Source organism: Aplidium turbinatum, chromosome 12, assembly GCF_918807975.1.
Source record: "Aplidium turbinatum chromosome 12, kaAplTurb1.1, whole genome shotgun sequence".
In the NCBI taxonomy this organism is placed as follows: domain Eukaryota; kingdom Metazoa; phylum Chordata; class Ascidiacea; order Aplousobranchia; family Polyclinidae; genus Aplidium; species Aplidium turbinatum.
This window is the reverse complement of record NC_137483.1, coordinates 13552903-13579684: the sequence shown is the minus strand read 5'-3', so window position 1 is coordinate 13579684 and position 26782 is coordinate 13552903. Positions and strand designations below refer to the sequence as shown.

The 26782-nt window shown below is 39.8% G+C and overlaps 1 protein-coding gene across 1 annotated transcript; it reads left to right on the top strand.

Annotated features, from left to right (window-relative positions):
• The first annotated feature begins 796 nt into the window (after window positions 1–796).
• LOC145780969 (rho guanine nucleotide exchange factor 11-like) lies at window positions 797–25197 on the top strand. The gene is made up of 30 exons (XM_082592654.1): window positions 797–926; window positions 1509–1598; window positions 2430–2537; window positions 3050–3151; window positions 3772–3814; window positions 4116–4198; window positions 4628–4782; window positions 5370–5408; window positions 5683–5785; window positions 6087–6216; window positions 12020–12149; window positions 12423–12548; window positions 12943–13072; window positions 13229–13384; window positions 13670–13846; window positions 14054–14179; window positions 15258–15375; window positions 15945–16048; window positions 16474–16557; window positions 16651–16735; window positions 17100–17261; window positions 17472–17596; window positions 17892–17980; window positions 18241–18310; window positions 18559–18660; window positions 19030–19177; window positions 19541–20142; window positions 20603–20686; window positions 21380–21419; window positions 22436–25197. Exons 1-30 carry the CDS (start codon window positions 858–860, stop codon window positions 22624–22626), a joined length of 3771 nt encoding a protein of 1256 aa, XP_082448780.1. The 5' UTR covers window positions 797–857; the 3' UTR covers window positions 22627–25197.
• The last annotated feature ends 1585 nt before the right edge of the window (window positions 25198–26782 follow it).

The following is a 26782-nucleotide window of genomic DNA, read 5'->3' as shown; positions in this document are numbered from 1 at the left end:
AGAAGTTTGTACGACAGAGGTAGCAACAGCAGTTATGTTCAACCACGTTTCGGAACCAAATCTTTCCCATTCTCCCATCCGTGGTCACAGGCGTTCCCGTTCTGACTGTCTCGGTGTTGCATTTGAAACTCTTCATCACAAAGAACGGAAAGATTACGTAAGATTCGACGACTTTTTAAGCTTTCAGTCGACCTGAAATCTTTCATATGATCTTCCTATATAGACACTGTGGGTTGCTTATTGTAGTTTTTGCTTTTTGTGACTGCAATTGGTGGCGGTTTCTGAGGTACAAACATGATCTTGGTTAATAGCAGTTAGTTTCTGTTGTTGTAACCCTTCATCTGGTCATAGTGTATGGATGGTAAGCGTAGCTCTCTTTACTTTGCACTTGTTCAAAATCTTTTACAAAATGAAAGCTATGCGAAACTTTTTGGTGTACACTGTACAGTGTACAGTGACATATTGTTGTCGCTACTGATGCTAATGGATCAGACCAGCATGTGCAATGTATGGTCACTTCACACACTCAACGTTTCGCTAAACATTTAGGTTTGGATTTGCTCAGAGATCTGGTGGTCGTCGTTTGAGCAATTACTTGTAGCAAGTAGCAACAAACAACTTCTGTTGCTTTCAGTTATTCTTGATGATTTAATTTTATTTTCACTGTTAAAAAGTCAACATTTTTTGCTTGTCTGCTAACTTCAAAGAAAAAAAAACAAGAAAAGTTTCTCCACAATTTTGAACGGCTTCTTTCTTCGCAGAGAATCTCCAACACTGAAGTATATAAAGGTCGACGAAGCCAAACTGTGAACGAATGGTCCTCTGAAGCAATTTCAGAGAATTCACCTTTGGTAAACATGGGCTTGAAGGAAGACACAACTACCATGGATCTCCTCAACGAGTTTCAGCCTGACAATCCATTTAAGGTAAGGGCTGTCTTAAATACTGGCTATTTAGGGTTGCAATAAATTTTCTGCATTGATATTTTGTGTGTAATAAAACAGATTTGAAACGATATAGAAGCGTTTTTTAAATACTTAAGTTCAACAAGTTTATGTCTTTATTTTGAGATCTTATACGTGCGGTCTGATGTAGAGTACTTTCTTCACTCATGACCTCAATTATTGTATGAGAAGGTCGGTTCACCTTAGGTATCTTTCACCGCCATACCAGTGCCAGCATCATAGATTTCATACCATAGGTTGTGATATAAACATTTTTCAATGCCCTGTTGTGTGGCAAAAATAAGAAAAAAATTTTTCTGTCACTTCAGTTCAACTTTCAGAGTCGTTATAATTTAGGTAGGACAATTTCCCTGGTAGTTCAGGAGCTCCCGGTGGCCGGTACGTTATTTTATCTGCCTCGCCAATGTACCAGCAATCAAGTAATTGCTATTAATTTCTGACAGACTAATAAGTTGAAAGTAATCAGTTCACAACATAAAAGTTCCGTTTAGCTTTAAACGAGTTCTCACCATTGAGATCTCAACTCGAATTGTGCCATTTCAGAACTCTGATGACGGGAAGGCGCCAGCGCAACAGCAAAACGTTCAAATCATGAATTTTGAAGACGACGATATAGTCGCGGATAACGACGCCGTGAGTTGAAGCTGTCACTGAGCAGTGTTTTCTATATTTCATCACTCTGACGTTCACTAACATTTAATTGGCAGAACCAGAGAAATTTGTGGAAGAGTTGGCTTAGCTTTTAGCATTAGCGTCTTTGAAACAATCGTTAGACTAGCATCAGTCTTGCAGATGAAGTAAATTCAATGACCTGCTTTTAAAATTGATCCTAGGTGTTGTCTTTTAGTGATGTGTTGGAATTGAGTAGACGAGAGGGAAAGGAAGAGAATCTTTGTGTCCATGCTGATCAGGGGTTCCCAACCTTTTTTACACCGTGGCCCCCTTTGAAAATTTTGAAGAATCAATGGCCCCCCTATTTTTTCAATCTTCTGAAAAAATTAAGAAACGTTATTTTAATTAAAAAAACTTGTTTATTTCATGAAGATTTGGGCAAAATGTACTAGTACTTTTATTAAATTTTAATTTATATCTTTTGTTATATAGTGTTGGAGTGGACTTAGAGATGATAAATTAAAAAAATTATTATTTTTCAAATTTTTTCATGGCCCCCTTGAAAAAGGCTCATGGCCTGTGACGTTTGGCTTCGATCACCGCAAGCCCGCGCGAGAAACTAAATTAGTCGTAGACCGTTTCGCGCACAGGCCCACTAGGGGGCCATGGCCCCCAAGTTAAAAACCCCTGCTTTGTGGAGTAATGCATTTTACATATTATAGTGTCTCAACGTTTCCTGAGCCATTGTTTTCGACCATTTTTACCATTGTTTGTGATAAGTTCGATGAAGAATAACATGGTCACTTGAATGTCTATCTGACTGTGAATGTGAAGCACTTTTCTTGTGGTTAGTTTCAGGACCACGGACCTTTCAATGACTGGGAGAAACTGCGTCAACGGCCTGCACACCTTGCCGTGTTTTTTAACTACGTTTTAGCGTCTCACAATCCCTCCAACTTTGTAAGCCATCATCTACTTTTCACTTTGTTGATTTTGCAATATTTCAAACAAAATTTTCTACATTTTTTGTGGTTTTTGAATGAAACTATGATTTCCATGATACGTTAAGCCGTAGTGTTGTTACAATTTGAGGTTTTGTTGCAATTGAAGCCAAGTCTTACTTAGAAACGTTCACAATCAAGGTTTTGAGTTGATTAATGAGTTGACACGCGAATTATTTCACATGACATGAAATTCTTCTTTTTAATATAAACATACTAAACTTAGTATCATCACACAGCTTTTGCACTTACTTATTGCGTGGCAAAATTTTTACGAAGGTTTTTTAGTCTAAACCTGAACATAACTTTCTTTTTTTACGTAAAAGTACCGTAGCAACGGCATAAGTGAAGATTTAACTCTATGCTTGCAATGTAGCAGATGTTTATTGTCTGGTAACGTCAAAATAAGGAAAATACATAACTTTTGTTGGCTTACCTGAGATCATCACCAGCTTACAATTTGTTTTTTAGCTTTTGTCAGTCAGCGTGGACAACTACAAGCTGCTATCAAGCTCGAAGGACATGGTGAAACACGGTGACGTCATTTACAGAGCGTATCTTGCATCCAATGCTGTAAGTGTCTCACTTTTACCTTTCGCAAGCACATGGGGCAAGTGTTTTACAAATGATAGTTCTGACAAAGCAACGTAAGGCCGTCGTATCTCTTGTTCGTTCTTGAGACAACTTTCGGCGTGAATTGAACATTGAGCATTTGATTCACAAGGCTAATAAATTAACTGTTTTATGACTGTTCTGTGTGTAATGGCTTTGCTCATAATCGGTACAAATGCATACGATGTACTCCCATGCACAATACGCAGCACCCTGTTTCGTGTGTATTGCCCGGTATATCTTAATTTTCAGAATTTTATAAGACTCATTTAACATATTTTCAAGAATCCGTTATTCTTCCAAAGTATCGTAGCGTAGTGCAGTTGTGCTATTCACATTACGTCGTAAGATCTAAAAAGTTAGATTTTGGTTCAGCACTACCAGATGACTTTGCAAAATAAACTTAAACAGAAGAACAGTTGTGGACTGGCCAGTGCTCAGCTGGCAGTCTGTCCTTTTCCTTGATTCAACGTCTGTAAACGTTAAAATTAATGTAAAAAGGCATGCTTTGTTAGCTGAGTAGATATTGCTTCCGGTCATGACACCAGCAGGCATTGACTTGTGCTTTCTTTTTTCTGTAGCCTTTCAGAGTTACCGTTGACGAAGGTATCAGCCGAAGCATACGTAAGTTGCTCATGTTGCAGTCAATTATGTTGAACTGCTTTGTCCACAAGATTTATATTACGCTAATAGACTTATTGCAGACACATAAGCACCTGTAGTTTTTGATTTAGTGACTTTCCAACATGCATATCTGAACATGGGAAATTGAATTCCCAAGTAGAAGTAACACTGTTAGTTTTTCACTATATCTATGTCGTTTAATGTTAAATTTCCGTTAAACTGACCAGTTGTCTGGTTCTTACTTCACATCTTAACGAGCCCACATGATGGCCTCAAAGCGACACGTTGTGTGTGGTTTCAGAATCGGCTTTGTCGGCAAAGAACCCATCAGAAGACACACTCAGAGGGGTGTTCGATCCTGCTGTCCAGGTTGCAACCACAGAGGTAAGTTTGATGTTGTCCGTCTCAGTCTCACAATAAAAAGATCGTCGTTTTCCGTTAAATCGACGTAAAAATGGACTTTTGACAGTAATATATCCCAGCTTCCAAAATTCTCTTCAAAAGGACGGATTTTGCTACAGTGTATAAAAGTAAATTCCAAAAATATAATTTTTTAAAAAAGAGGGATTTTGCTATCTAGGACCCCTCATTATGTTTGCAGGTTGAGATATGAAAGTTGGATGGAAACAACAGCTAGTAGGACTATTTCATGATCTGCTTGTATCAAAAGAGACTTTCGGATTTGATATGAACGTTGTCTTCCACTGCAATGAATGAAGCGTCCAAATCACTTTTTTTACACTTCAATCAATCAACAAATGAGAAGAAAAGTAAACTTTTGATTAAGATCTTTGAATCACGCTTTTCTTGCAGATTCGAAATCAGTTGTCTCTGTATCGAATGAAGCGCGAGCAAGGTCTCGGCAGTTTATTTGGCGACGAGAAATTACAGCACGCTATTAACTTGGACCAACAATCTGACATACGGATCGTGGACGAAATCATCATGCCAACCCTTAGTGATATGTTGTACGTATCCACTGCTGTAGCTTGCACCTCCGAGCGGCTTTAAGATGTTGATTGTTGAATGTTGATCCAACCAAAAAATTACTTTTCTTTTTCATTGCGTTTTTACATCGTTTTCAACTTTCAATTTCCTCATTGCATTCAATGTCTGCCAGCTTTTGGTAAATGCAAAAGGGGCTGATTTGCTGTTTGGGAAAAGTATATATGTAAAACTGAAGCACATTTGTCTGTCTTGTGTACAAAGTGTTTGACTATGTGCGAACATCTGTGAAACCGAAACGGATTATTATAGCTTGTTTATGCACGTTTTAAACCAGACTCCGCTTTTTCACCACCCCTTCCCGTTCATTGACGTGCAGGTATATCGCATGTTGTATTTCTCTTGCGTTCCGGATACGCTTATGACGTAATGAAAAATGAGTTACGTCGCACATCCCTGCATCTAAAGATTCCTCCGTTGTTCTTGAGCTTAAACAGCAATTTACCATTGTTCTTGCTTTTATCGTTGGGAAAGGTGTTGAAGGACCGTGATGTTTGACGGTGACGTCACTCCACAGTCCACACTCACTAATAGAGCTGTTTTGTTTCAGACAAACGACTGGTTCTGACGATCTCGAGCAAACTCGAATGTAAGATTGATAATACACCACTCTGTGTCAGCTTTGTCTGCAAATCAATATACCTTACATTCTCATTCAAATTTGACTTGCATTTTAATTTCTGGGATCGGCGTTCAGAATCGTGTGTTTTCTTCAGATCGTTATATTTAGTATTGACAGCAAATTGCGACTTGCAATATTAATTCAGTGCGGCTTGGAAGACTGTGTTCGTTGCGCTTGATTATTTTGTTTGCTTTTATCAATCAGCGAAGCTTATAATGAGGAATTCACTTTCCCTTTGCAGAAACGTGAAGCAAGACGCTTTACAATCTTTTCTCTACCAATACGGTACCAAGCGGGCGAAAGCAAAGACTTCTCGAATATATTCAATACTTCGCCCATCGAAGGTATGAATGGTGTGCAATAACTGACCTGTAATCCTTTCTTCGTTTTCACTTCAGTCGGCATAATCCATTGTGGAAAAACTAATTACATTGCAGAGATCTTTCGGATGATGTTACAGTTGCTAGGTGTCTGTGAAAATCTCATACAACAGGTTTTTGTGTTGGAGAAACAATTCTTGGGGGCTTGTAGTACGTTTTTCAAAGTATCAAAAGAATTGTTGATGTTTTATGTTTACAACTGCTTTCCAAGTTGACTTATAAATGAATGAGCGGCATCGATATCGAACTTGTTCTTATGTTGCAGCCTCAACAATTACCCAAAGCCAATAAAGTGTTAGGGAGTGTTGATTCTATTTTTGATGAACAAACCAAAAGAACAGGCGGGATTAGCGGGATATTTACTGGAAAGAAAAAACGTTCCGATTCAAACGCAGGTGATTTGCATAGTTACTTTCCGCTGTATATTGTTTGGATGTTTATTTTTTAGCTGCTGTGTGCTTATTCTACGCAGTTTACAGTTTACCACCTGATGATTGTTACCTGTTAGGCAGGAACTTTAGATTACGGGACATGAAACTCCGCTTTTCTGCCCACAGTAGAAGGGTCAATTCTTATCCAGTTGAATTTTTGCACTACAAGTTTGCTTTTCACCAGAAACTTTAAATATTTTCAAAACTAATTTTCACAAGTCCGGTATAACTGATGGCAACTACAACATCTTGAAAACCAGTCAACAAATGGCCTTTCTAGAAGTGGCGGATAAATTAAAGTTGCCTGAGTTTCACGTTTTTTCATATAAAGTTCTTACCACTGGGCTGTAACGGCTATATCCTGCCATGAAAGTTGCTTCTTTGAAAGGACTTGCTGTTCCAGTCGCAAGAGCAAGCAAAGCCTCAGTGCGACCTGGAATGCCGAATACCTACTCCGCATGAGCACTATTTTTTTGCCATATTCTTTTGTTGTCATGAATTCACACGTGTGCAAACATTGTTTGAAGTCGGATTGCTTAACTATGTTTTTAAGTCAAACCTTCCACATGGCAAAACATTGTATAGGGTAGTTAGGGTACTAGCTCGAAAAACGTAAAATTCTTTTGGACTTAGAAATTCATTTTAAAGAAACCCTTAAATTTCCTAATTCCTCCACATTCCTTGGCCCTACCTGCAGAATTCAGTTAGAGTTGCAATTTCTCCTGGGAATCTGTGACTTCCTTCGATTGAAACAAATCACGACGTATGTTTTTACATAGCAACAGCGCGTCACTATGTAAATGAAAACAAGACGTGATTTGACTGGTACTTGCTGCACTGTTATATTTCTCTGTCAATCTGCATGATAGCTCCTGCATTGCCATAACAAGAATTTTCGCTTCATATCATCATTGCGATTGATTTGAAGTTAATGTGCACTTGAGCCTTTCGTTTGCTTGAATCACATGGCCTTGCTTTCAAGAGTTCACGTTTTAGCACTTTCTCTAATCTTGTGCTACATTTTTGTTCACCACTGATGGTGACTCTTAGGAAGTCGCCATGGTTGAAAGGTTCATATTACAGGTTATTGCAATATGGGAACCATTGTCGCGTTTCTTGAACTTTGTTCAAGAATTTAAGACACTGTCCAGACAGTAAAATCCACCATCTTCAACAGACGTTGAATCAATGTAAATGTGACGGATTTTATTGTCTGGGTAGTTAAATTTCATTGCAACGTTGTTTGACATTTGTGTACTGCAATTCTACAGTAAAAGTGCTCAGTCTATTATTGCAAGCAACGCCCCCTTATTTGGCATTGGGTTCACTTCACACGTTTATTGCACATGACCACAGTTCACTTTTGTATTGCGTTTACCTTTGAATTTAACACAATATTGCATGGTAATCCCAAAACAATAGAATCCAAGAAATGCATCGGCCGTTTTACAGATTCTCTTGTTTTGGCAGCATCCTTTGCATAAGTGGAATCGATTAACGATTTTCGTGTGCGCTTTCATCCAACAGTTGACAAAATAAAGCATCATCACGAGCGTGGCTCGAACGGCTCGAAACGAGACAAAGGCAAAAATCCTTTGTGGGAGAACCCTCCCACCATACAAGGTTCTTTGCTAAAACCTACAAAAGTCGGAACATCGGCATCAATGGACCATCTCAGCTCCACCACGCCACTGACGGTAGGCGATAGCCCGCACCACCCCCACTTGAGGCGCAATGAGCGCTCTTCAGAGTCAACTTTCCACCCGAGCTCTTCTTTTAAAGAAGCGCCGCGGCCGAAAAGCATGCCAGTTGATGACGGACACTCGTCGGAGACGGCCAACCAAGGTGTGCTGCGAGTAGCAATTCGAAAGCGGCTGCTGTCATGCTTTGATTGTTTCCAAGTGGTGAAATCACCTTTTTTACATTGATTCAACGTCCGCAGACATCGAATCATTGTAAAAAAGGACAGATTTTGCAAGCTGGTTTCTGTCGTCTTGTGCCAATTAGTTGCTTCTGCAAATCAATGTCTGTGTGTCGTTGCAAAGGTTGTATTTTATAGATTCGAAAAAAGTCCATTGTTTTTACGTTGCACTGACTTAAAAACAACGGTATTTACTGAATCATGATTCCTGGTTGAGGTTTGCATGGCGGTAATTGCATGCTAGTGTTTACTTGTCATTTGCTGTCCATGTTGCTTCACAGCAAGTTACATCAATGTGCAATTCATTTTTGCATTCACCTAGCAGCAAATTAGTTTTTTTTGCATTGATTCAACGCCACAGGACTTAAAATCGTTGTCAAAAAAGGCTGATTTGCTTTGCTTTGCAATGTGATCATTGGTCGACGTGATTTCCGAACAACAAAATCCATTGTGTTTATATAACATTATGGAATCCATTATGTTATTATAAAATGACGGATTTTGTTGTCTGGAATCCCTCGATCAGTGGTTTCCCAACAAATCTCACTGCAATTTTCCATCATGGAACTACAGTCTGTTCACTTTTTTTGTAATAATGGAATGTTTGGTTTATCCACCAGTATTTTGTCATGTCCAGCCATGGCTACCTAAAGATACGGCCTGATTTATCACATGTTGCAGAAATTTCCAGACTTTTCCAACTTTGGGCGACTGTTAACTAGAGATGTACCGATACCAATATTTTGGCCGATACCGATCCCGATACCGATATCACTTTTTTAGGCCGATACCGATACTGATACCGATATTTTGGCCGATACTTTGGTGTTACAAAAAGAAGCAATTTTGGTATTTGCAAGGAATTATATCAAATGCTAAGTTTTACCTTATTTGCATAAAACTCTTAAAACAAGCTTTCAATTGGCGTAATTTATTAAAGATTCAAGAATCCAATCTCAACCGCATTGCTGTGTCATAATAGTAGGTTTTAGTAATGAAAGGCCACCGTAATTGAGGATTGGGGTATAAGGGAAGAAACATTACCGTAGCCTACATCATAATTGGGGTTTCTGAAAAAAAGTGTTTGCGCAAACTCTCCAAATAGGCTATCATAATTGATAATAAGATGTAAAATGTAGACCAAGTGATTTGTGTAGTCGTACAAAAACTATTCGACAAGTAATGTGCAACCTAAGGGCGCTTTTCGTTTGGTTGAAAAGCTTTTGCCAGGCCAAGACTACCCAGGTAGCAAAAATGCACAATTCTGCATCGCTCCCACCCCGCCAAACACTCAAAACCCATGCAACTCGGCTGCCCCCAGCAAGCCGGCTCCACCAGTCGGCAAATTAACTTCCACCCTTAGCCGCAACAAACTCACCAAGCCCAAAAAATGTCACGGCAAAATAAGTAGGACCAAAAAGGAAGCAATGGGACCACGAATCCTCACCAAACCAATCAAAATGGTCCCGTTGCGCCCAAGATGACAACCTCATTGCGAAGAAAGGAGCGTCTCCCCCGGCCACCAGCACAAGGCTGAGCACTCACCAGCACAGCGAGCTGCCGTGACCCACCAACCACAACGATGCAGCTTCCACACTAGCCATTTCAATTCTTGTCGATGTCAATTCTTGCTACAAAACGGCTGCCGAGAAACATATAGTTGATTGGATGGTCTAAATGGCTAGCGTGGAAGCTACACCGTTATGGCCAGCGAATCGCAACAGCCCGCCGCACCAGTGAGCGCCCATGCCGACAGCAGGGAAGGACACTCCCCCCTTACAATGAGGCCCCATCCCAGGTGCAACAAGACCACTTATTGATTAGTTCAGTGAAGATTCGCAGTCCCACCGCCCCCACGCCGAGCCCACCCACTCCGCCACGACTTTGTTCAAGCCTGGTGAGTCCACCACAACGAAAGGCGGAAGCCAAATCATAAACTGACAGAACCAGCCCACCAAAAACAACCAAGCCACACGGGTCCCTCAAACGTCCAGCAACACAAAAACGATGCAAAACTACAAATTCCCGCCACCTGGGTAGTCTTGGCCTGGTTTTATCCTTTGTTGAGAGAAAAAAGGAACACAAATGATAAATATTGGAGAAATTGAGCCTCCTTCACAACTTAAGAATCGAACAACGCAAAACTGCTGAAACAAAACGTTTTGTTTGAGTGAAAGAATCACTGTAAGCAAACAATGCCAAAAGGTGCGCGGCACTGCGCGCATGAAGTCATGGGAGTGTGAGGTATCAAAAAATTGAAAAGGTTGTTATTTTTCTACTTCAATGTGACGTTAGTTACCACTTTAAAAAAATCTATATATTTGCTTCTGCAAAAAATCCGCAGCAAACGCCTTTTTTTACGTGTTTAGTATCGGCCACAGTATCGGCCAAATTTTGCCGATACCGATACTTAAAAAATGGCCGATATCACCGATACCGATGCCGATACCGATATATCGGTACATCTCTACTGTTAACATAATTTTTTTTTAACTATGTTTTTTTGTCTTTACTGTTTTTCCCAGATGACACAATAGGTTTTAACATCATCAGATGTTGAAAAACAAAGACGATTTGATGTCGAGGATTTTAGTCAGACTGTTAATTTTCAATAACAGTCTGATTCAGCGTTTTTCAACTTATTTTTTCTCATTTGCTACTGCTTCCCCAAGGCAACAAAATTTTTTTATATCATTAAGAGACAGCAAAAAGTAAAAACATCTCAGAAAATGTCAATCAAACACTAGCAGGAGCGGTAATCAAAATCTGCAAAATGTGACAAATCAGGCCGCATTTCCAAGTGGCCATGGTCCAGCCTAATGCCCGGTTTTAGAGTTTCTGACTAAATAGATGGAAAGGCAAAGAGGCCAATACAGTAGTGTTCATCTTTAAGCTTTTTTTAAGTGTCTTGCGCTTTAAGAACATTCCTTTGGAACGTCGTACCAACGTTCTCACCGACTCGGCCACCTGCCCACCCACTCGATAAGGTTGACAAGATAGGAAAAAACAGTCAGCCACCGATTGACGATGGTTTACCGGTAAAAATAAATTCAAAAATTTTTCCGCACGTGGCTCGGTAGCCACTGACCGAAGCAATTTTAATCTTACGTAACTTATGCACGGCAAATATGATTGTGGTTATTTTTGGATGGTTAATTTTTCTTTAATTTTTTTGTTTTTCCCGTTAATGCATCTGGACTCTGACATTCCAAAAGATACTTTTATTTCTGGATGTCCGAAAGTGTAAATTTGCATTGCCGAAATATACAGCCAGACCTCGGTGATCATAACCGGTTTAAAAGGGATTTCTATCTGACACAAACCTTTTACAACTGTTTTTTTAAACTCTTCACCCTTCTTTATTTTCATCGAACAACCTCGTCCATTCGTTCTTGTTAGACACAATGCTCCTAGACAACAAAATCCGTCATTTTTACACTGAGACGTTGAATCATTGTAAAAATGACGGATTTTGCTATTTGAGTAGTTGGTCGGATTAACGAGGTCCGGCTGGCTGTTTTATACTTGTCTTGTGGCTGCTTGATCACTTTTTTTCAGTTAGAAAATTATCACGTAATTGTGTTCATAATTTCTCATATTTTTTTCTATTCATTTTACGTTGAAAGTTGATTTTTTTATGGCGACAATCTGTACATCGAAGGTTCAGTGATTCATTGCATTAAGTTAACAAGTTCAGTTGAACTTTGAATTTTCAGAACTAGCTCACCATTGTAGAACGCCGCTTTAGACCCGAGTGCAATCGTCTGTGTAGATTTAATTCGGCTATTATGACTACAATCAGTTACCGCCAAACTAAAGCCACAACTACTATTTTCTCGTCTTTAGTGTCGGCTCAATCCCCACCACAAATACTTGAATCGGTTGTTGCCGATTCTGAAAATTATGGTAATTCAACGACGAACCAGGAAAATGAAAGCACAGCTGACAACAACGACACTTTATCTGTCGAGAAAAAGTAAGTGGAAGGTTTCAGTTGTTGAACTTTTGGTCTCGCAGCTCATCTCATCCTCATGTTTTGTGTCATCCACGGCGTGTCATCTAACGCCTGGAAAACTTAAATGGCATGTTTTTAAAATGATAATATTTTTCTACTCATTGAACCCTCGGTCAGCAATTTTTTTCTTTTTACTTTTATTTAACGTCTTCAGTTGTTGAACCAATGAAGAAAAACTCATTTTTATTTTGCTCTTTTGTTGATCTTCATTTTCACTTTGTTTGTCGTCGTCAGATCGAAGCCCTCACGTACTGGGAGTTTCCGACGTCGTCGAGACGACGAAAAACGTCATTCAAACTCGCATCAAAGTCACAGCGATCCAGATAAGACGACGATAGAGCAAGCTGTTTTCCAGCACAAGTACATTGAAATATACGCTTTTTCTACGCAATGCAACGTTCTAATTACTTCTACATCGTTTAACTGAAAAAAATTGTTCTACAGCAAATTCATGCAGCTGTAAATATCAATTAACGACCAACTAATTTACTAACTTTTGTTTTTATGCATCTCAGCCAACTTCATCTTAACAACTTGAGCGACGTTGTTTTGACCAGTGAAAAAGAATCATCCCTTTTGCATTGTCTTAACGTTTACGAATGTTGTTTCTTTGCAACTGATAAGAGAGGTGTTTTATCAGCTTGAATTGGTATACACTTGCTAACGGTTTCATTAAGGCGACATCAACTGATGCAGTAGTCGGAGCTGGTTTTTCCATTAAAAATTATGTTAAACTCTTCAAACTCGATTTCAGCTCCTCCAACAACGAATTGGAGCAAGTGACGCGACACCACACCTTGTCCACGGCTGACTCAACTCTGTCGCTGAACGTCGATGAACGGAAAATCATTGAGCAGTTACCCAACTTTGCTGAAGACGACGAGGTATAATAAAATCGTCAAGTCAAATACAAAGGCAAAATTTTATAAGAAACTTGCTTCGTGACCTAACATTCTCGAAACTTAATAGCAAAACAATAATTTTTTTTCTCCAAAAATTGCGTCCAGATCACGTTGATTCGACGTTCAACTCTATTTCAGATCAACGTTGACGCGTCCGAGCAGCACTGGTCGGAGAATGTTCCCAAAAACGTGACGAGCCACTTAGACAAGAGAGAAATCAAACGCCAACAAATCATCAACGAGTTGATATACACAGAACAACACCATGTCAGAGATCTAAAGATCCTTGAAAAGGTAATTGAAACTACGTGAAACTTTCGTGAGATTCGTTAGGGCGTTTTTAGATTGTTTTTATCGAGTAAGCCACTTTTCCCAGCAGCAAATCAGTCGTTTTTTACATTGTAATGATAAGTTTTTACATTTACATTACCATGCAAAAAGCGGCGTTGAATCAGAATCGACGTCTTCACACTTTGAATCAATAATATAAAAAGCGACTGATTTGCTGTCTGGTTAAGTATACACACGGATGGAGATTAGTAATGCTTCAACCATCTTCAAAAACTTTATATCTTTCAGCTTTTTTACGAGCCATTAGCCAACGAGAACATGCTGTCTTCCGAAGAGCTCCAACAAGCCTTTCCTAATCTCAAGGTGATATTGAATTTGCACAGAGATTTGAATAGAGCCTTGCAAGAACGAAAGGAACAAGATGGCCACGTTGTGAAAGAAATAGGAGACATTTTACTTTCAAGAGTGAGTATTGATCTCAGAAAAATCTCACTCTAGGGTGATCGCAAATTGTATTCATTTTAAAGTCACTAGCTCACTTACAACTATTGTTTTCATTTAAAAAAAAAAACTTTATTCTGTTGGAATAGCGTTCGTATGCGCCAAAATTTAAAAAAAATCAGCCGTAATTCTTTCTGCCAATCCAGTAATGATCGTTATTTCCCCCTGCAGTTTGACGGTGAAGACGGGATTACATTCAAAGAGGAGTGTGCTAGTTATTGCGGAAATCAATCTACGGTGCTCAGTTTGATCAAAGAAAAAGCGAAGAAGGATCAAAAATTCAATCAATTTCTTCAGGTTGGTGTGCTTCGAAGTAACTGCGTACGCAAGAAGTTGGTGATGGGTAGTAGCGTTGAGAGGGGTCCAGAGGGTACTTTTGGACCCAGGCCCAGGATGATTTAGGCCCCATAGCCCCAATTTTCTTAGAAGTGTCTCAATTTGGGACCCGAAGATCTCATTGGTACTGGGCCCAAATTATCTTTTCAACAGCCCTGGTGATATTTATTTGGCTTTGAAAAATCATGGAATTGTTAATATCGGATAATCCACCGATTAAGCAAATCGGGCGATTACGCAGACTAACGAGCAAACTTTTTTTCTGATTAATTAACCATATTGTATTTCTCGGCAGTCGAGTGTAGCAAGAATTGACAGCGATAGACACGTGTTTCGCCCATGGGATTTGGCTCATCAGTGTCGCACCACTAATTCATGCCACATAGTTCTCGACCGCTGTTTTGCCACTTAGTTAAATCCTTACTTAGGACTACTAACTACAGAACGCAATGCTCGCTGTTCTATAGTCAGTAGTCAGGTAGCGCTGACGCCAAGAAGATTGCTCCTTCTCAACTATATTCTGCTGATTTAAATCGCCGATTCGCAGATAAACTTGCTACAAAGTAATCCTTGGTACTACTAATCAGACTATCAGCTTAATCGGCCGCTTAAAAAATTCTTGTCTTTGCATTTAACGCTTGGTATAGGCTAAAGTTTGGAATGTTTGACTGTCAAAAAAATGTGCCTCCAATTCGGTCAACGTGGACTCGATTCCCTGTCAGGTCTTGTTAAAATCCTTTAAAAATAATACCAAATTCTATTACTGCTCATCCCCACTCACCATCATAAAATTCCTTTCTCTCGTCGAGGTTTGGAGGCAATGAAGCGCCAAGTTTCTCTGGAGAGGTTTTTCCATTGCAGCTTTGTAATCAAGTCCTGACTGGTCAAGTGGTCGACCACTCAGCAAAGCAATAATGTACAGCAGGGTTACTCGGCTTCTTCTGGCTTGCCTTACGCTGTCTGCTTACTAAAACGTTTATGGCAACACATGTTGACGCTATAGTTCATAAAAACACATTTTATCATTATGACGTCACAGGCTGTGCAGCGGCACCAGGTTTGTCGGAAGCTGCATCTCAAAGACTTCGTGCCGATGGAGTTTCAGCGGCTCACAAAATATCCGCTTCTGTTGGAGAACATTGTTAAGAACACAAAAAGTAAGTCGTGTGCTGTCAAGTAATGTGACAAAACCATTGAAAGATATTCCCTTTCGTTACTTCTCTTGTGATGTAATGGAAAACCAATCATAAGTAGCTAATGTCCTCCAATGGCATTTCGTCGCCATCTTTTTTTTTGGAGCTTCCACTAACGGTTGATAAAAGTTCAAAGATAGTCTTGTCGATAACGCTCGGCTTCCTTTTCTAAGTCTTGTTTTTGAAAATTAGGAAGTAGTTTAGATTTTAAGCAGGATTGCATGTCGTCTGCTAAAGCACGTCACGTGACCTCCGTGCTGTTCGGTTTGCTTGTGACGTTTAGTTTGTATTTGTAAAGTTGTCGCTTCCCAGACAGCAAATCACTCATCTTTTACAATCGTTTACATACGTTGAATCAATGTAAAACATGACTGATTTGGTGTATGGGATGGTATGGGTTGTTTTTAAATCAGTTTCCGTTTTGATTGCAAGGTTCACCAAGCTTTTTTAAGAAAAAAAAAAACGATGAAATTTTGAGAAAATTCTATGTAGTTTTCAATTTCCCATTGTAAGACACTTATTGCTTTTATCAGAAAAACAAGAAGCCGAAATTGAAAAGGTGAAGAAAGCTTGCAAATCGTGCAGGGACATTCTCGCCTTTGTCAATCAAGCTGTTAAAGAGGCAGAAGACCGACAGGTTTGCGCTACTTTCATTATTGACTTCCGTTACAACAGTTTTGTCATTGAAGCCATCTTTCAAAACTTTCTGCATGTGTAATGAATATAATGGGCCTACCTTTTTTCGATAACTCTTCAAACTTTCCATAGAAATGCGGCAACAAAACCATTGAAATTAATCGACATCTTCTAATTTGGATTCCACTCGAGTTATAAAGCTTTCTCCAAAGAAGTAACATTATAAATGTTCATGACCCACATTTCTCGAGTGGGCCAGTCAGTTCGGTCATTAAAAATGACAGATTTTGATGTCTGGGTAAGACCAGTTGATAATAGCATGTGTCTCACTCATAGTCTTCATTGTACGATGACGACTATCGTTCTAGATGCCGCTGGTCAATTCAAAATTTACAGCTTGTGCAAAAACCGGTTGTTTTATTTCAGAAAATCATTGAAATCCAACAGAATCTGGATCGCGATCCCATTCTTAAGCTTAAGCATCCCAGTTCGGTCACAAAGGAGTTCAAGGTAAGAAAGGATTGTTCAATCCACTGCTGGTACTGCACCCGTACAAACGGTGTATCAACGTTTGGTAACGCTGTCATGCGTTTATTTTTGCAGCACATCGATTTAACGGAGCGACCAAGTATCTTACAAGGACCACTCACGTTCAGGATAGGACAGATGGATAAGCGCAAGCAGCTAGGTGAGAAATGGGATTTGACGATTGTGTTCAGCTGGACGACAGTTGTGTTTCAGTGTTGTTTTGTTTGCTTGTATTTGTTTTGCATTGATCCCACTGCCACCATTTGGTTACCAGGACTAATACACTCACCAGTACAGGTATGTCTGGTCGTTACAACAAACCAGAAAGTGCAAAAAGTCTGCTTTACACCTATCATAAACGCTTGACTTATGCGAGACTTGAAACATATTCTGAATATACTCATGCTCATATGAAATTCTCACTACGATCTGTTAAATCAATAATTTAGTGAAGTAAAACTTAAATACAATAACTTTGTCTATCGTACACCTTGACAGATCGTCTCTATCTCTCATTTCTCCAGGTCTCCACTGCATCCTATACAACGATGTGCTGGTGTTACTCCAGAAGCAAGATGACAAATATGTCTTGAAATGTTACGGTACCCAAGGGGACAAGTCAAGCGGGGGATCGCACGCCCCCTTTCTGAGCATGAACAACCTCCTGATAAGGAATGTAGCGACGGGTAAGTTTATATAACGTAGATTGTGCGTTGCTGCGTTTTCTAATCTTCAGTAAAAACCTGGCAATTTTTTCAGCCTTTCTATGTTCATTGTCGCGCTGGTACAGTATGTCTTTTACTGCACCTACTACTTTTGCCTTGGACACTTTATTTACTGGAAATAAACAGTTAAATGTTGTCCCAACGTTTTAAACTTTTCATTTGCTCCATTAGACAAGAAAGCGTTCTTCGTTATGTCGACTTCAGACACTGGACCACAAATGTACGAGTTTGCAGCCTCGTCGATTTTAGCTAAGAAACAATGGATGGAATTGATCACTGAAACCTCCAAAAAGAAGGCAAGTTATGTGAATTGAAGTCCACAGACCACGTTAAAACGACGAAAGTACAACACCAGCGATCCACATCTTTTTACATAGATTCAGCGTCTGCAGACGTTGAATCAGCGTAAAAAGGACTGGTTTGCTAACTAGGCATCTGTCAACTCTGGTTAAAATACCAACAAAACTTAAGGCGGGTTATTTTACTGAAGTATCTCTTACAAAAAACTCCTACGCGTGGCAACTTATGTGTCTGTTGTACAATACTTAAACTAGCGTGCCAGACGTCTCACTTTCCCTTCGATTTGTTTAGGAATCCCTAGCTCCACTCAGCTCCCGCAGGAAAGCTATTGTCATTCCAAATCCACCTAGAAGTGATAATGATGCACAATCAGACGAGGAGTGAGTACATTTGTCGTTTTTAACGTTAAATTTACGAACCTAAATGTTGTGATGTCGTTATTTGCCGCTGGCGGGATCATGTGATCTATGTTCGACGGCCATCCACAGCAAGCGTGACTGTTTCGACAAGTCTTCATAGCAAGCTTAAAGGTTGTACGCGAAGATTAGCTTCTTTTTTTCTCCTTTTGTCCGAATCACCGACCGCCAGTCATCTTATTAGCAAAAAAGCAAATTATCTAACAAACGTATTTTGTTTGAAGCTTTGAGAAGCAAATCCCGGCAGGAGAAATTGTTGGACGAGGAAGCGACATCCACATGCACGCCATACAAGTGAGGCTTTAGATGATCGTGATTGAAAGTACAGTCGTCCCTGCTTATTAAGCCCAACTCGGGACCGATTGATTTTGGACTTATTAAGCGGGGGCGATTGTCTGCTTCTATACATTCAGTAACTCCGGACCGGACTAAATTTGGCCTAATAAGCAGGAATTACTGTAGTCTTCCAGGCAGAAAATCAGTCTACTTTGGTGACCTCAGCTGTTCGAACATGTATGTCACGTCTTTGAATTCAATTGCAGACAAGCTCGAGTGTGGATGAGTTTTCCCCCTCTCCCTCATCTACTTTACCGTATTCTGATTCCAACGGTTTGCTCCTCGACAAAATCCAAGCTACTCACAAGGTTTGAAAAGATTCTTTTTTATCCGTTGTTAATGTTAAGCGATTTTAAGAAATTGAAAACGACGATCAACCTCCATGACAGTTTTAAAGCCTGCAGATTGCAGAATATCCGACATGGACACGCGAACGGGCTACATCAACTCAAAGCAGTCACTGTCAACCTCAGTGATCAACGTTGCATCAGTGGTTCAAAGCTACGTAGTAAACTTTCAATCAATCTTTTACTCTCTACTGATTGTCTAGACTCCAGAACTTTTCTAATTAGATTCTTGCCTTTGGTCAAAGACAGCTGAGAATCTTTCTTGGATTCAATGGCACAGTTGTTAGTTTCTTGGATCGAAAATTGTGCTTCACTGTCAACTTGTCACAGGAAATAAGTGAAGCTCTTGCTGCAAAATGCAAATATCTGGCGGAGATGTCCGGTTTGGACGAGCAAGAGATGGAAGCTATCCTCGACATGTCAGCTGCCGACACAGAGCCAGAACCAAATATCCTCATAAAACACTCTATCGTTTGTGGTAAGTTGATGGTTTGGATATTTGAAGCGAGGGTGCACGTCTCGCCATGACGTTTGTCTATAATCTCTAACCTATATGTGTCCTGCTACTATTTCAGTTAATTTGTTTGCTACGTTTATTTGCATCTGAGAAGCGTTGTAACCGCGTGATTCAGCGTGTTATTGCCAACATACGTTTTTTTCTTTTTTCAGGAATTCCTAGTTTTGTTTCATCTAGCAGCCTATTATAATTGCATCTTCTCTGCGTGACAGTTTTGCAATAAAATTTAGACTTTTCTGAAACGATAATTCTTTAAACTTCTTTAAACATAGCTTGGGATTTTGCATTTGTATGGTTTATTTAATGCATTTCATGCATTTTCAGTTGACAAGCTGACTGTGTTGTTGAACGATTGTGCCACTCCTGAAAACACCTTTTTAAAAGGCCGCACTGGATCATCACCGGATCAATCCGGTTCCAACCGGCTTTCCGTTGAACTAACCGAAACCGGTTACCAGAGCGACAATGGAATGACCAACCCATCTGAAAAATGGGCGGTTCCTGTCACGCATCCCCACCACCAATCAACGTCCAGCGACGTACCAACGTCACCATTCGAAGAAACAGCGACCACTTTAAATTCAGTTTCCGACCTGCCGCTCAGCGAATCGGATCCGAACTTTTCCGAAGGCGAAATGTCACCGACGAAGCAGCAAACCGATGACGGCACTGCTGAAGCCAGCGAAGGCGAACAATTTTTCGACACCGTTGAATCTGCCGTCGATGATGACGTCGAACAAGCAGACAATCAACCCAAGAACAAAGAATCAGTAAGCACTCTGGTGGTACCGGATGACAGTGCGAGCGAAGCTTCAAAGTCCCGACCACACTCGGGGATAGACCTGTGCGCCAACGCTGGCATCGTCCCCATTAACAGAATGATGGATATCGTCATCAGCTTACAAACGCAACTCACTCAGTTGATGGTAAGCTAAACCTACCCGAAAACTTAAGTTTTTGAAATGATTTTTTTCTTTTCTTTTGTCAACCGTGTACAACTGCACATTATACAGTAGTGTATTATTACTTATTGATCTGAAACACATTGTACTATAGTCAGTTGGTGGGATGGCGCAACGGATAAGGTGTTCGCTTTTCAATAATGCAAACCCGGTTCGACACCTGGCTTAAACTGACCTAGTGTGATCAGAACCATATCTTTTTACTTTCCAAAGTTCACTAGTTGAGCATGGAACCACATTTACCTTTTTTCATAGTCAAATGACCGGGGTGATGCAGAACCCGCGTTTCTACATTTGCCTGTTGGTATTTTGTGTGAATAGATGTCTCAATTGTTCTTGTAAAGGTAATCATCTATCTAGTTTTCGCAAAGTGGAAGTTCTACGTACAAAATTTTGATGACCAATACGCCGTTGCACTTTTCAGCACGTCACCGAAGAATCCGAGTCCGATCGACAGCGCCTCCGTGCGGAAAATTTACAACTACGCGAAGAGTTGCTGAAAATGGAGGTATGGCAGCTTTCTTGGCGACCGTGCCTGACCCAGACTGCAATTCAGTCGTTGAATCAACGTAAACAACGACTGATTTGCTGTCTGGGTAGTGGTGTGGCATTGGATTGTTAGCCTGTCATATTTGAGTTTACAAAACATTGAATGGAATGAATGCTTGGCATTATTCAAAGAAGTTATTTTTTATTTTATTTCATTGTTATCATTACGTTTTTTTATGTGTACAAAACTGCATCTCGGTATACGACACTCGGCCATGGGAAGAAACTAACAGCAGACAACTGTTTTGTCTCCCCCAGACAGCAAAATCTGTCATTTTTGCATTGATTCAACGTCTGCAGACGTTGAATCAATGTAAAAGTGACAGATTTTGCTGTCCGGGTCGGTCGATCTCATCCATACCGCGATGGTTTTGAATCCTATCAACTATCATGGTCAGTCGACTACTCTTGCATTGCATGGTTGGAAGTCTATGGTAAAAGCTACGCCGATGTGTTTTGCAAACCGCACATGCTCACTGTGCTACTGCGCAGTGTTGAGTTGAGGCCAGAGCAAACTCTTTGTATTTTATATTGCTGCAAAATCGCATCCTTTTGAAATAAAAAAAACTTATTTTATTTCATTGCGTGGCAAGGTTTGTTTTGTTTTGCTCGTTTTCTTTTTCTTTGATTTGCGTTTTATTTTCCTTCATAGAATGATCACCCTCCACCTGCATATGAAGCTGATGTTCAAGGTGACTAGAATGCTGATGGCGTATCAAAGTAATTCAAGCTTCATTTCAATTATTCAATTTCAATATCTAACCTCGATTTTGATTCGTACTTGGTCGCGAGTGAAATTTGCCTGCGCTTGACCTGTTCGTGTTGGCTTGTTTCCAGACAGCAAAACCCGTCATGTTTACATTGATTTAATGTCCGCAGACGTTGAATCAATGTACATATGACCGATTTTGCAATTTGGGTTGTCCAGAATTCAGATAGTGGTTCTAAAACTTGGTCTTGTTGTTCTAATTTTTACTAACACCGGTTGCAATGGACCCGGTTTTGTTAAAATCATGATTAATTGATACGTTTGAATCATGTTTAACCCAAGTTTTAATTTAACGATTATATTGACTGATTTAAAGAAATGCTTAATGAGCATAGGACTGGATCAACCTCTATTCCTGTTTGAATCTGACAGCTTTTCATCAACAACCTAATTTTGTACTTTCTTACATTGATGTAACGTTTAGATACGTGGGATCAATGTAAAAAAGCACTGACTTGCTCACTGGAGACAAAGAGGATGATGATTTGAAGAAATTTCCTGAAGTTGAAGTTTATTACCCACGAACTACTCGTCTACTTACTGTCGCTGAGTAGAGAGCTTTCCTTTAAGTGCGCTGCTCACGTGAACTGGCCCGGGGTTGAACCAGCGTAGCTTGTTCTTGTCATTTCTTCATTTACAAAGTAGTTAGCTTGAATATATGCGATGTTGCCTGCTCGACTCTTGGTTTGCATTCCTGCAAAGCCACGACGATCTTTTTGTTCGTGTGTGGCCGTAACTTTGGCGGATATGCCCTTTCAATCATGAAACGTGTATTTTGACAGTGACTTGACGTATGCGTGATATTGATTGAGGGTTTATGATCTACTTTTTTCCTGAATCTGCGTGCAAGAATATTTCTTGGTTTTTGTTTCCTTTCACAATCAGCATGACCCGAGTTTTGTTGATACAATTTTGAAAATTGATGATGACTTATTTCAGATGATGACCATGCCCATACAACTATGACGTCATCGGACGCGAGCACTTTTTTCATGACATCACTAGCGCGAGATGTTGCCTTCATTCGTACGTCACATCGCAGCTGCCCTGATGACGTAGGAGCCAGTGACGACATTTCTCCCGACCCGGCCACCTACAAAAAAACGGCTCGCCGCTCTACTGGTTTTTAAATGACATCATCGCTAGATGACGTCATCATAACCCCATTTCATGTAAACCCATTGGAAGGGAAGCCAGCTCAGCAGGACTGGGAGGCTTCACATCTCAAAATGTAACAATAGTAAAGAAGTGAAAAGTGTTCTTATAAGTCTTTGCCAATCCAACATCTTGCTTCGTTGCATCAAAGGTGGCACTACCGCACCAGACAGCAAATCGGTCGTCATTTACATTGATTTTGAATCAATGTAAAAAAAACAACTGATTTGCTGTCTGGGGCGCTTCGTGTACAATCAGCGGTTTCTTTTTGTGCATTTTTTTTTGGACGCAAGTCCTTGCTGATCATGCTTGCTACTTATTGTATTTCGTCAATGCTTCTCCATGAAACCGACAACGACCTGTGGTACGTTAATGCATTGGGTAGTTTTACATTGCAATACTGATCCAAATACGTCGTTTACGCGTCAAACATATTTCTTGACGCGAAGTGCAGATGACACTTTTGGAAGCTCTCAAACGTTTCGGCAGACGTTGAATCTATGTAAAAATAGACTCATTTGATTTGGTAACTTTGCCACCTGCAGCCACCCAACTCTCCCTGCAGCTTCATAGCTTGAAACGCTAATCTTATGTTGGTTGATGGTCGTATCACATCGAATCAATGTAAATATAGAAAACTCTTGAAGCGTGACGTTTTCAATGTACCATCCCATCCAGGAAATCAGTCAGTTTTATGATGATTCAATGTAAAAAAATGACTGATTTGCTGACGGGGATCAATGTGATTGAATAAAGGAATTTGTTTGACCCGCCTAGATTTTTTTCGATGTGTAAGATTGCTCTTTGACAATTTTTCTTTTGTGCTGCGTTTTTTTTCCTTTTTTTTTTTTTTTGTAAATTTTAGAATATTGTGGAAAGCCTTTTTTCAGAAAACCTTTTACAATGGTTTTATTGCGCGTGTCAGCGAGGTTTGATTTTGCGGAGTGTGATAGTTTCTTTAAGTATTTCTTGACCTAGTGTAATAATTCTTTTCTGTTTCAATTAAATCAACTATTTTATCTATTTTACATTGATCCATTGTTGGTTGCTAAATGATATAACAAGTAACAACCGAAAAAAAACGTGGAATCACTTGGTTTCATAACCATCCCAGCCAGAAAATCGGTCTTTTTTACATTGATTCAACGCTTGCAGACGGTAAATCAATGTGAAAAGGACTGAGTTGCAGGTTGGCCATAATTCAGTTCCCTCTAGCCATGCATCCGCTTGATTTGCTGCAACAAAGCTCAGCAGAATGATGATGCTGTAAGTCTTCATATTTTGTTTCAAAGCTTACTGTGATCCATCGTGTGCTGAGTTTCGACTTAATCCGATCACGTGTTGCTCTAATCACCTACGTATGTCTCTTGTTCACTGAGACAAGGCGTCTGAAGCTACTGTATTGTAGTTGTCTTCCACCATTTCTTAATCAGCTAGATATAAACAGTTTTGTTACATTTTAACAGTTTTTTAATCTTTTTCAGTGACCAGAAAATTGATAGGCCTACTCTGGCAACACGGTGGTATTTTACGTTTAGTGGTCGTATATGCCAAAAATCATTAGTATCAACCTACTTTTATTAAGTACAATAATACCCTTTTTAACCATTTCTTTTCGTCGCCATTTCGTGTACAAACTGCATGCCATTGTGAAGTATTCTAGCATTGTGAAGCAACATGCAAGCTGCAGCCTCGCCGTGGTATGCCTTACATTACGTGGGCCTAAGCCTGACGTCTTTAATGTTGCAATGCAAACAAAAACTCAATTGGACTGTTTTCACTTCGTTTTCGTTCGAGGTCTTATGCTTCGTATGAAGACTCTTGTCCAAGGGCAATGATACTTCTCAACAATTCTTTGAACTAATTTTAGTACAAGTTTCGACACCTTTTTCCATGCCAGGTATTGCGAAGCCTGCGCAAGTGCGTAGTAATAGTGGCGTAGTTGTGGCTTTTAGCGCCCGGAGACAATGTGGCGCTTCTGATGATAATTTGTGTGACATAAACCGTGATCCTTTATCAGAGTTTTTGAATTTTCTAAACAATTCCTGACACTGCTCCTCCTAGCTCCACCCCCCCCCTCCTCCAGCTACGCCACTGTGGTCCATTGAAAGTTCTTTTGATTTCACCTTCAAACTAGGACAACTTTCTATCAATGGTATAATTCGGTTGTACAGCTAACGTTATTTTACTGTATACTTTACATAACTATCGAGTGATGCAAGAAGTAGATTTCGTTTGTGACGTGTCGGAACAGAAACCATCTTTCCTATACAAGTTTGTCACGATTTTCAATCTGAACCTTGTTTCTGTGGAGGTTTTCGTCATTTGTATAAAGTGTAGGATGACGCTAAATTGGCGAGGAAAGGCCACGTGAACTCGTGCAAGTGGGTGTTGCTTTTTCTTGCTTTGAAATTTATCGTATGCGCTTTCCTGCATGAATATGATCGCTTTACATGAGATCAAGCTTACGATGATCTCCCTTTATTGTCCCATTTACTTTTGTTGTTTTATTTTCTTCTGTAATGAAATTGATACTTTTTTCGTTCCTCTGTAGTTACTATGGTGACGAAACGACCAAACCGTAGAATACAATTTTAAATTATTAATTAAACGCAAGTTTGTTGTCACTTGACGTTGTGGAAACGAAACCGCCAAGCAGATAACCGTGACCGACGAGAGCTGACAGGAAATTCGAATCAAGTCGATTGTTACTGCATGGAAAGGTGTTCTGATTAGTGCTGCAATGAAACATAACCTTTACATAAAGTTAGTTTACATGATTAAAGATGTAACGGGGTTTAGGGGCCTGGGCCGTATTAATTGCCCCCGTACCCCCCAGCCGGGGGGCACGGCTGTGGGAGCCGAATTATTTTAGTCTGATGTTTTTCAGCCATTTAAAAAGAAATCTGCAGCCAAGGCTCCATAGTCCATATCCAATAGCTGACATTAATGGAGTTTTGTTTTGTCGATTATCATTTGGTGGGCCTAAAGATCAGAGTTTTAACAAAGCAAAATTTGTAAGATAAATAGACAATACAAAAGTTAATATTAAAAAAGCTTGAAAGGGGTTTGAGGGGTTTACCATCCAGAAAAATTAGACAAATTTAATCTGGTTTTGGTAACTTCAGTGAGATTTTTATGCAGACTTTTTAGTTTGTTCATGACAAGCTCAACCCCGCAAAAAAAAACGATTCTGAGCCAATAAAAATATCTCGAGTCCAAAACTTTATCCTGATTCCTGAACCATCTCTGTGAACACTACTGGCTACCAATATCTTCGTTTCAGAAGCGTTTAATGTTGGACAAGTTCCATTCTACCAACCGTTAAAGACACTTTGCAAGAAAATGAGGATGATATTATTTTTTTGAAAACTCAAACTAAATAGCATAGACTTACTGGTTTTGTTAGTCAGAAATAGTCATAGGCATACTCATTTTTTTTCTAGATTCGACAATGCAGTAGGCATTGTCGGCATATTAATTTTCCTCTTGTAGAAAATAGGCTAGCGGCTAGCCTATATGGCCATGGTCAAGCGTGTACAAACACGATTGTTCGTTTTGCAAAATCACTAGCTTTCCTTAATGTTCAGTGGTTAATACTAAGTGGATTTACTGTTGGTTAAAAAAAGTTTTATCGAGTGTAAGTAACACCCAAAATAGCTCATCATCTGATTAGCCACAGAGAGATCAAGGCGTATCGCGAATCTTCATGAGATAAAGAATCAAACATCTGCAAGAAACGAGAAGAAAACCGAAAATGAGCATATCACAGAATACCAGCGCAAGAATTGCTAAAACTCGCCTTTCGTGACAGCAACGTAAAAAAGTGGATATCGAGCCGGGAAAAGTGTAGTGCGATAGGCTTACATTGGTTCAAGCGTCAACTAATTGTTGATTATTATTTCCACATTTTTATTATTTTGTAGTAGAAAAGACATTTCTAGATAGCCTCCAACTTAACATCAATGGAGACGACAATTTCTTTACATTTGAGGGTAGGAAACAGTGCGGCTTTGTTTCTAAACTCAGCTACTGCAAAAATCGCCCTAATTCAGTAGCGTAGCCAGGAATTTTGAAAGAGGGGGGGTTTTGACGACCCAACGGCGGGGGGTCTGGGGGGCATCCCCCAGA